The following is a 12,020-nucleotide window of genomic DNA, read 5'->3' on the forward strand; positions in this document are numbered from 1 at the left end:
AATATTTTTATCACAATATTTTACAATATTTTATCACAAAGCACTTCCATGAATACTACGATTTTAGCCTTAAAGTTACCTTCAGGAAGATTACCTTGGTCAGAGTTTTCCTTAACGAATATGCTTATCCTATTAATAGATGTAGCCTACTTAAAACAACATATAATATAGTTGCTCATGACTAAAATTGGTCTGGGTGAGAACAGCACTGCAAATGCCAAAGGTAACAGAAATTAGCATCTTTCCATTTTAAAAGGTAAGTTTGTTTCAGACGGGTAAATTTTTATCCTCGAAATCAAAATATGTCCCCACTCACTTGTTCCAGTTAAGACTTTACATTCTATTAAGTTGTTAACCATTCTGATCACAAAGCCTTGTGCCATTAATAAGGCCCTTTTTGATGTATTAATATTCCTCATCAATAAAACCACTGCCCCCTTTTATTAGTCTAATCTGTGTCTTGGCAATCCACTGGGTGTCTGCGCCTTCGTCTGTTTCAAGGACCCACTCTTCTTCCCCTTGGTAAACTGACAATTAATTTCCTGACTTGTCAAGTTCATGTAGCAATTCATTAATACTGTTAGTTTATAAAGAAAATTTGAAAAAAGTTACTTGGCTTGGTGCTTTCATAACTGCAAACTCAAAATACACCCACAAGTAAAAAAGAATCAAGATATTGGTTAAAAAAAAACTATGTTTGTGTAATAACATTATTCACATGAAGTAGATGATATGTTTGATTTGTCGATCAGCTGTTTAGTTTCAAATGAATTAATAATGTCAAAGATTTGTGATTTAAATACATAAATTATTATAGTAAAGTTTTTAAATCATGGTACCTAACTTATTCTCCACTAAATCTTACTATTCCCAGCATTAAAATAAAGTAGTAAGATCCATTATGGGTAAACTTTAAGGTACACAATCCTTGATTGAAATGTAGTAGGTATACATTAAGAGTCATAATACACAGCAATTATTATGTAGTAGACTTTGACTATTTTCAAGTAACAAACATATGTTTCTGTAAATAAAAATTATCTCCCATGTTATCCTTATGGAGAAATATGAAACTTTAAAGGGCTCCAGGGCCTCAATCTCTCATTATTTCCCTAAAAAGAAAGTTTCCTGCACAACTTCACGTTACCCTCTTTCCAATGACACCAAAAACATGTCAATCGGTTCAGTAGTTTCGGAGGAGTAATTGTCACAAAAATCGTGCTTGCGTATTAAATAAGTATAGATAAATAGATGAAAATGTTTCAATTTTCAATTGATCTTTCAATTTTCAAATTGTTTATTACCAAAATTATTCAATTCAAATATTTTGATAGGTAATTTTTTTTTAATCCCCTGCTGTTCTTACTTTCCCTGTTTCAATGTAATTATATTACTTATTTATCACTATAAGCACAGGATATAGACAATCTATTCCAACACTATTTTCTTCTAATTATTTTAAAGTCAGTTAGCTTAAATCTTAAGTGTAATTCATAAAACTAACCTCCCTATCGTACAGGCAAGTGGCGCAACAATATCGAGGTGGCAGTCAAGACGTTGCGCCAAGGTACGATGTCGACTCAGGCGTTCCTGCAGGAGGCAGCCATCATGAAGAAGTTCCGTCACGACCGGCTGGTGGCGCTGTACGCCGTGTGTTCTAAAGAGGAACCTGTTTACATCGTACAGGAGTATATGAACAAGGGAAGTCTGCTGGAGTTGCTCCGGAACATTGACAAGCAGCTGCAGTTCGCCGACCTCATATACATCGCTGCTCAGGTAAAGAATGGTTTCAAGTCCTTTAAATATACATAATAATAGTAGCCTTTTTTCATAGCAGGCATTTATATTCTTCCTCCTTTATTGGTAGTGCAATAGTATATTATGTTACTAGTCCTGAAAATAAGTGTTTGCCGGACGTGTGTGGTCGTTCCCGTGCGAGACGAAGTCAAGTACGGGATTACCATACGAGTCCGGTAAACACATTTTGGACGAGTTACGTACGATAGTTTACGCCATACTACTAAGTGTGTACAAATCTTTATATATTACCACTAACTAAAGGACTAAAAATCACTAGTTATAACCTCTAAGAGAGGTTATGTTTTTGTTTATAACCACTAATGGAAACCCAAATACAGTATAATCAGCTGATTGGTGTCCGGTAAAACTCATTACAGTACAGTAGTACGCAATGAAACCCCATTTGATTACGCTAGCGGCAAACAGCTGTTTTCTGGACTAAATCCTTGCGTGGGAAGTTCGTCAAAATAGTGTAGTGTGACGTAAAAATTATTGTAGTAAACTAGGCCTACAAATTGCTTTTCATTTGAGATTACAGTAGAACTCCATTTATCTGAACTCCAATTATCCAAATTGACGATTATCCAAATTTCTTACCAAAAGAATTTAATGAACTTCAAAACACAAATATTTTTAAGATTTTTTCTTAAAGAACAAAAAAAGCGACATAATTTAAAACTTTTCTCATGGTCGTGTGAACATCATCATCGTCTCCTGTAGTCACAAAAACATTGACACTGTTTTCTGTGACCGTATCAAATCTTGAATACCTCCTGTGGACGTGTAGACATGTTTTATGTGTCCTTTTAGATGCTTGTAGATCTTAATTTACAGAGAAACCAATAAAATGCAATTCTTTACCTGACTATCTGGACGGATGTAATCACATTACTTTCATACTTATCATGCACTCATGTACAGATTTATATACAACTAACTAAATTAAATAAAAAGTTAAAATAAGATGCAGCTGGTAAAGACATGGGTGTCATGAGTCAGGATTCGGTCATTAAAATATTCTCCCAGAGAAAAGTCTTCTTTACTTAAGCAACACTCTGGGATTTAGGTTTCTACAGCTTCTTGTATTATGGTGGTGAAGATGATCACAAGTAAATTTTATGAGCAAGACATGAGATTTTAATACTCATTCTTGGGTTGAAAGAAACTGTGTGGTTGAAAATAATAACCATCTCTCATTTTTATGATTTCCATTAAGGTTTCCAAAAACATATTTTACTATAATTTTGTTTTATTTGTGAATAAATATCGATTGTGTTATGGTATTATGGGGTGTCACAGGTGGCTAGTGGAATGGCATACCTGGAGCTAAAACAGCTGATACATCGAGACTTGGCCGCCCGCAATGTACTCATCGGGGACAACAACATCGCCAAGATTTGCGACTTTGGCTTGGCCAGAGTCATAGAGGACGATGAATACTGTCCAAGACAAGGTATAGTTGTTTTATTTGTGTTTGGTGTTTTTCTACACTATTTATATTTTTAAATTCTGTACAATGGAAGGGTACAAACCCTGATGTTCAATATTTCAAGGTCATGCTAACCTTTTCTCCAACCAATGAAACTATTGAATGATTCCAGGTTCTCGTTTCCCAGTCAAGTGGACGGCTCCAGAAGCGATTGTTTATGGCCGCTTCTCCATCAAATCGGACGTCTGGTCGTTCGGAATCTTACTCATGGAGCTCTTCACCTATGGTCAAGTCCCGTACCCAGGTATGTTTGCTGAAACTCTTAGGCTAAGAATTTCTTATAAAATACCCACAATATGATTTTGCTCACCGAAACCTTGCAACTCCCATTTTCTGAGTCATTGCTCCAATTGTCATTCAATTGACTATTGACCTCCCATTGTTCAAAATAACAGGTGACCAAAAAAATGTAAGCACATTAAAGAACATGAAAAATTTGGACATCTAAACCAAATAATTTAGTTCAGATCACAGAACCGAATGTACCAAATGTTATGATCCTTTTTTTCGATAATTGACATTTAAAAATGGTAATAATGTTCTGATACTCATCTGATAATAGATAGTGGATTGAGAACAACAAAAGTTATATAATTTATGTTACTAGATAACCTGTTGCTCGAAATCGAGCAAAACTGCATCTTGAAATAAAATAATGAAGAACAAAAAACATAAACAGCAAAACCTCAATCATAGAGTCACTCTAAAGTAATTTCTATGACTGATTATAGAAATGTGAAAAATATTACTGTATGTTAAAAAAATTGAAAAAGTAATCTACGGTACAATATTTAAATATAGATGCGTTCTCATACTGCTTTGGTTATCTGTTATGTACTGTAGGCGGGTGCCCTCTATGAGAACGTAGATGTCAACCACACACTGTAAAGTGAGCGTTTCAGACCTAATGTAGCAAGCTAAATCCCTCTCTTAACGCCAACCAGTACGACACGTACTATAGCATTGTTAAATAATTTTTACGATATGTTAAGTTTTAGGCGTGTTTAAATTAGGTGCCCCAACAAAAAGTCTTCGGTTGGGAACATAAGAGTGGATTTAACGACGTATCTATTACGGTTCACGTTTAACACTATTAATTAGTTTGTAAAAATAAAAGAAAACAAAGATTTATTTGGCCAGTTGGTGCTCTGTTTTCGGCTTTAAAATAGCTGCAAAATCTATACAGGTAGCATCATTGTATCGAGGGAAGTCACTTCTTTTGTCTCTTACTATGCACATAACAATCTAACTTGACTCCTCATATCGGAGCTCTCGTCCCTACAAATTTCTGCCACAGCTTTAAAAGATTGGGCAAATGGGTTGGCATTGTGACCCTACTTCCCGCATATTTGTTCATTGCATTTTTTGTTTGAATTGTTTTACATGTGCTGTTGGGTTCTAGTGCCAACGTCGTACTTATAGATCTGTGCGTATTCAGAATCATGACCTTCTTGAGGAATAAGATTATCTACTCGGTGGTAAAACATGTCATGGATCTTGAAATTGTAGACCCCCTGTACGACCCTCTCATCAAATTGATCTTCAGAACTGACCATGGCAAAGGCGGAATTGAATTGACAAATTTTATCCAGATAATTTCTGGATCCAAGAAGCCTCACATCCCTGTTTTCAGATTGGGAGTTTCCAATAAGTTCCTGAAAGTATGGTGAATTCCGCAAATGAGGTAACCGAACCTTTCATTTGTGGCAACAAAGAGTAAAAATTGAACTGTCTCGGGCAATCTTTTCTTGCTTAAAATGTATCAATGTAAACATTTAACGTTAATTTGTCCGAGGTTGGATGTATCACCACGGTGGTACTGCCACTCTGTATCCGTCAAATTGGGAGGTTGATGCAAGTGGTCACGTTTGCGTTCCCTCCAGCCACTCACAGTTCTTTGCACAGTTTCACAGTTCATAGCTCAGTCTCAGTTCAGTTAAACAGTTCAATTCACAGTTTCAGTTAATTTAAATTTAATTTTAAATTTATATAAAACGCGAAAGTTAATCAATCAAGAGAAAACACAACAAAGGAATTTTGATACACATTGTAAATTACATGATAATTGGTAATGTAACGGGTAACTGCACTGTGAATAATCACTTTCAAACATTGACTTAATCACACCAAACTGTAACCCTAAACCACATGATAATTCAGTAAAATACGATGTAAGGTAAATCAATTTAACATTTACAAACAATTTGTTGTCAGAGGTCTTGAAAGGAAACTCTTTATTTATGAACCAGTAAGTTTACAGATGTTTAAATAAAAATATAAAACTCCGGCTTTGCTCTGGAAGTAATAAGTCCTGCAGTCTGTGGTTAAACTTAGAAACTATTTTAAGCTACCATATGTCCATATGTTTAGTTGTAAACAAAGGAATTGAGTTTGATCTAATGTCAACAGATAGCACCGCCGTTCCCAAACTTTAGCCCTTAACTGTACTTAAGTGATGCCCTATCATGATATTCTGAGACATATTTGGGCATCTACGTGAAAATACCTTTAATTTAACACCTCAAACGTTAAAATCCGTCAAGTCGTTATCGAGTTATGACTGTGAAAAGAAAACTGCTTGCGTATTAAGATATAGATACACGTCATTGTATCAACCCTGGAGGCAAAAATTATAAAGTATCACCCACAAGCCTTACAGATTTTTGCAGGTGGTTTGTACCAGTATTTTCATACACTGTTTTGTTCACAGGGATGCACGGAAGAGATGTTATAGAACAGGTGGAGCGAGGTTATAGAATGCCTAAACCGACCTCACACTTCCTTCCAGACCCGATCTACCGGCTAATGCTGCAATGTTGGGACGCAGATCCCGACAAACGGCCAACATTCGAGTTCCTCAACCACTACTTCGAAGACTTCACAATCACATCGGAACTTCCGTACAAGGAAGTGCTCGATTGATACGGCTTTGATTGCGACTTGGTCTTTCTTGTATGAACTGGTTAGGGTAGAATGTCGTGTCGGAAGTTGTGATAAGCTAACGAGGTGCTAAAGCACATTTGGTGCTACGAAAGATTGATCTCAGATAATGTACTACGGACTCTTCAGTGTACGAGTACTTTTTCCTACTCTTACTGACTTTGCAAACCTTTGCGCTTGGAGACGTATTTGGTATGTCACCAATGACAATAAGTCATTTACTGGCATTTTGGAAAGTATAGATTGTGTCAATTTGGCGTGTGGAAGGGATAAGAGATAGGCTCTCAACAATACCAAGAGTTACACCACTAGCTAGTGGTGTTGTTAATCCAATGGTAATCAATTGTTGAGATGAGTGTACAAGATAACATGGATGGTGGTGAGGAAAGGGTTCCTGTACGAGTCTAATTGCCACAATCTATACTTGTATCGGGTGAATACCTTGATTTGACTATACCCTGTAAAGAATATTCTATCGTTTCAATGTGTCTTAAAATGTTAACACTAGCAACACAAGGTTTTTTAATAATACTTGATGTACGATGTTTGTATCTCTTTTAGAATCAAGGAACAAAGGTATTTATTTATGAAGGTATTGATTGATGAAGTTATTAAAAACTATGTAGAGTTTCAACAATACTCCTAACTAAATGGAACTATACCAATCAGAATGGGAGAAATAGCATATAAACATAATGTGTTAAAAGTCCAGTTAATAATTTCAAGGTTTCGTGTTGCTAATGTTACTGGTCCACTGACTTTTCCAATTTAACCAAATGTAACTTAAGATTAGGTTTTGTACATTATTCATATTTATCGAAAGCTTAAGCTTTTTCTACTTTGTCGTCAAAGCGAACTACTTGACTGACTGTATATTGTAGTTAGCAGAAATGTTAATGGCTTGTATCTAAACAAGTAGATAACAAGTGTAACCTATATCTTCTGTAATGTTTTTGTAATTATGTTATGTATTTATGGAAGTGAATAATTTTAAGCCAACATATTTGTTTGAATTTAGTTAAAACTCAAAAACTGCCTCTTTACACAAATTATTTGCATATATTTTTATTTCCAACCCAGTATTAAGGATTAGTTTTTAAAATATAAGGATACTCATTATGCCCGTGTTAATGCTTAGAAGAAATATATATTTTTGTATAATTTACCAAAAGAATCGCTTGTAAGTTTCCTATCAAGTTCATAATATTTAATTTAATCACACTGTCATAAAATCATGAAGATATCCATTTCATTCATATAAAGTTGAATCAGTTATTACAAATCAGAATCAAATCAACTTGTTGGTTATGATGTTCTAGACTTTTTATGGAACAAAAAACATTAGTAACACCTAGATTTGTTACAATATGTTTAGTTCTAAAATATTGAAATTTGTTCTACTGTTAGAACTGGTTTTATTGAGCCAGTAACTGAATATTTGAAAATATTAATTAATCAATGAATCAACCTAGAACAATTTGCTTATTTACAACATACAGTGGAAATCACAATATTCCGATGTAGCCAACCGCATTTAAAAACTTTCTACAGTGTCCACTGCGCAAGTCTCTTTTCAATTCAATAGATTATCTGTAATTGATAAAAAAAAAATAATGTGTTCAATATATTTGTTGTCAAAACACGTATTTGTAAAAGGCTTTTTTGACAGTAAATACTGTATCTGTAACTTTTAATGTGTTTTTGTTCTCTGATTGTTTTTTATCAAATAAGTTATCTAACATATTTTCTGTTTCAATCGCAGTATTGTCTTGCTCCAATGGATATGAATGGTTTTCTTTATAGCTTACATTTATCTATTGGTGGAAAAAAGTTGTACATCAGATAAGACACACTCTGTCGAAGGATCAATTTAATTAGGTTACTTTTTATTTTTAAACTGGTTACATGTCTATTGTCTTTTTCTATCAACATTTAACGAGCCCTCAAAAAAATATTCTTAAATAAATCTTAGGGTTACCATAATGTGGTCGATCATTAAAATCTTTCTTTAGAATGTCCAGTTGAAACCAATTGCTCAAAGACAATTCTCACGTGAACTTACCATTCTTCATCATCCACAAGAATTCACTTATTTAGTTTAATTATATGCATGTACTATTTATTTTATGTTTTAGTTATGTATACATTGTATGATAGGCTTAGTAGAAAATAAACCTTGCGAATAGGTTCCTTAACTGATAATAGTGAAAATTAGTCATTTAACTTTGTACTTAAGTTTTAAACTTTTGTAATCCCTTTTAGGTATTTTTTAAAGAATTGCAAGTTTAGTTAGTTTTTATGATTTTGAAAACTTACCGTGCCAATTATTTTTACAGTTATTTTTATAATTGAAAAACTGTGCTTCTGTCAGAGAAATTGTGCCTTCTTTAATTTTTCTCTCTAAACAGTTTCTGCTACCAAATAACATAGAAAAAGGGTTACTCACAAAATACAAAGTAGCTAAAACATTAAGGGAGGTGAGGATATTTTAATAATACCTTGTAACCAGCATTAAAGTATAGTTATTTTAAAAGTAGGTAGGTACATTTTTCAATATAAAGAGTTTTGTGAACCAATTGTTATGTGCAAGGCATTTAATTTTGTTCAGGTTGAGATTATTTCTACAAACATTTGGTTTTGTCACCAATCTTTCATTCACTCATATTTGGATTAAAATACGCACATAGTGGCGCCCCCATCTTATATAATTGATAATTGAAGGTGATTCCTATTGTATTGTTATGTATTGTGTTAAGAGTTAAGTGAATTTTCAAACTTTAAACACAAAAGTTGATTTTCAGCTTTGAAGGCTGAAATATAGATTTTTCCAGGCTCTAAAACTATAGCCTTTTTTAGTGTGACGAAGTTGATTTTTTTCAAGAGCATGTTTATTTGAATTTGATCCGTAGTAAAAGAATAAAAGCTCGTTGGCACAAGCTCAATCATTATGAGCAAGGATGAAAAAGCACTTTTGATCCATGTGATTAACTAATTTCACTTTTCTTCATGGTTCACAAATTTACACTAATGTCTTGCATTTTACAAATTTACCCTTAATTATTTAAATGCCAAGTAAATTAAATTATCCTCCCCTCCCTTAAAGCCAAATGTAAAAATCAAAATGTAAAAAAAATTTTCAAGCACTCGGTAACAACTGATGTACATAAAGCTTGCTCAAATTTTCCAACTAACCATTGAATGGTGGCCCATGCATTTACCCCATAGACTAGGTAGGTGTAAGTTTAATGTGATTTTTATTTTGTTAGCACTCTATGAATCGTTCTTGTTTAGTCTCGCCACAATAATCTCCTTTATGTGATATATTTGTAATTATTTACTGTCAGATGATTTAATTTGTAATTAAATACTTGTGTGCAGATAACCGTGTTTTTATACCTGTTTACTTATTTGACGTTTGTGTTGCAGTTGTAAGGATTTAGTTGAACCACAGAGAAGTAAGATACCGAGGAATCAAATCACCTACTACAGCGCTCACGCTGTAAGAAGAGCCTGCGGGCTACAACTGTGGTTGTAAACAATGGCTGTTCGGGTTCTTCCTTGCTCAGTACTAGTATATTTCCGCCCCAACATTCCAGAGCTAAAAGCACAGGCACTGAAATCAAACCCTTCCCCCCTTGTATGAACAAATGGGTTAGGACCATTCCCTTACAAAAACTAATAAAAAATAGTAATGGGGTGGATAAACATAAAATAGAGATACAAATAATACCCCTGCTGCAGCAAACCTACAGAATTCCTATTTACCTGATAGGGGTTTTCACTCAAATGGTATTTCTTTACAAAGGTGAGATTTATTCCCTATTTAAATATCATTAGGTTTCAATTAAATTAAATTGTTTTTATTGAGTACTTAGGTTTGCTGCCAAAAAGAAGGTAACGTTGTGTTTTTGTTAAATTGTTATGAGCTTGGTATGAGATAAATTTGCCAAATTCAAATAAAATGCATTCATTAACAATATTGGGAATGGTGTTTTTGGCCACTGGGGACATCAAAACAAAAAAGTAGAGTACTGGGTCTACGTCTTACCACGAGACCTACGGTAATAGCTTATTCCCTAAATGGGAAATTTGCTTAAAAAAGAAAAATTAAGAGAGCTCAGCACTAGCTCATCAGTCCAACACTTAGCCAACTGAGTCACAATGGATGAACGTGTTAATAAACATCGTAAACTTGTTATAGAGGTATTACAATCCAACACGGAAGGTGAATTGGGCCTTGGAAGGTGCTGCTATGTATTTGGAAGCTCTTATTAGAACTTCCAGTTTATTCCTTTGAGGATAGCCCAAGTAGCAAAAATCGTTGGCCCAACGTTTCTGTCTATCATATGTTTTGGGCACCAAGTCTTACGGTTGGCCAACCAACCAATTTTTGGGGAAGTGCTAACCATCCCATTGGGCCTAAACACAAAATAATAAAGATTTAGTATGAAAAGCATGATTATCAGTTGAGTAAATTGATTAAATAGTTCATAAAAACTTATTTTGAAAAAAAAAGAGACAAAATTATTTTGCCCAAATGGGTCTCGAACTTAGTACCTTTGCCTTGTGAGCCTCATACACCTTACCTCTGCGCTATGTGTGCTTGTTGATTATGGGCGTTTGCAAATGGCCAAAGAGTAGCTGACAGTTGCAATGGCCACAATACTTAAAATTTTTTTTATACTACTTTAATATGATTCTGTTAATCTGTTTAGGCCTCAAGTAGTTGAATTGTTTTTCTCTTAGTTGAAGAGAATACTAGTATTTGAATATAGATTATTTAATTACCATTAGATTAGTACTGTTATAGTAATTAATTAATCATAACTATTAAAAATTTGCTTAAATAACTTAATATAGAATATTGTTTTTTTTTTTTTTTTTTTTTATTGGATTATAATCATAATACAAATTATTATATGTTAACACGTTTCCTACCGACCGTCACAATACTCTGTAACTGAGGGATGAGTATGGTTGGTAGCTAATGTGTTAAGCAGGTGTTCCCCACTGTATCTAGCGGTGGAGCACACGGAAGATTTCTCAGGTGCCGTTTGACGTCACTAACTGCTGCGTCTGAAGAAACAGACAATTTTATAATTTTCTATTATTAAATTAAACTGTCATAACCTAACCAAACGTGCTGATAATGGAAAAATCGAATAAAGGTTTACTAGTCTAAAAAATAGTTTTGTTCATAAAATAAAATTATAATTGCCTAAAATTCAATTTTATAATTTTTTAATTATAAAATTAAACTGTCATAACCTAACCAAACCAACCAAACTTGCTGATATAAAAAAATGTTGATAAAAAGTTAGTGCCGCCGGCGGGATTCGAACCCGGAATATTCGGATTTTCAGCCCGCAACGCTATCCACTGCACCACCGAAGCCGATGGTCCATTCCGTATCGTTGCGGTACAGTATTGGTGTTCCCTCAAAGTGACGTCAGCAGTTAGTGACGTCAAACGGCACCTGAGAGATCTTCCGTGTGCCGTTTCGCTGTACCTAGTACAGTATCACAACATCATCTGACTACATTTAAAATGACTTGGATCTTGATAGGTAGGGCCTACCTACTTTCCTTTTCCTGGAGAAGATTGCGTAAAATGCCATCTTGAGTGTTACAGACAGAAATTTAGATGAGACTTGTTTCGGCTTCTTTAATGTATAAACCCACAGACGGGAAACAAAGGATTGAAAAATCGACCGTGTGCGCCAGGCCATTAGTTTTCTGCCTAAATTGAAATAAATTGTACTCATAATTTTGTTTTATTCAAAGTGCTTTCG

The 12,020-nt window shown here is 34.2% G+C and overlaps 1 protein-coding gene across 2 annotated transcripts in view; it reads left to right on the forward strand.

Moving 5' to 3' along the window:
- The window catches only part of LOC129002558 (tyrosine-protein kinase Src64B), an 84,938-nt gene extending 75,698 nt beyond the window's left edge, over positions 1–9,240 (forward strand). For both annotated transcript variants that reach the window (XM_054430447.1, XM_054430448.1), the window contains exons 9-12: positions 1,520–1,776; positions 3,100–3,253; positions 3,402–3,533; positions 6,000–9,240. In XM_054430447.1, the coding sequence (XP_054286422.1) occupies positions 1,520–1,776; positions 3,100–3,253; positions 3,402–3,533; positions 6,000–6,211 (755 nt within the window). In that variant the 3' untranslated portion in view covers positions 6,212–9,240. The remainder of the gene's footprint in view (positions 1–1,519; positions 1,777–3,099; positions 3,254–3,401; positions 3,534–5,999) is intronic.
- The last annotated feature ends 2,780 nt before the right edge of the window (positions 9,241–12,020 follow it).

This window comes from Macrosteles quadrilineatus, unplaced genomic scaffold, assembly GCF_028750875.1.
Source record: "Macrosteles quadrilineatus isolate MER2022 unplaced genomic scaffold, UCM_ALF_1.0 Scaffold_9__3_contigs__length_116548681, whole genome shotgun sequence".
NCBI classification, from domain to species: domain Eukaryota; kingdom Metazoa; phylum Arthropoda; class Insecta; order Hemiptera; family Cicadellidae; genus Macrosteles; species Macrosteles quadrilineatus.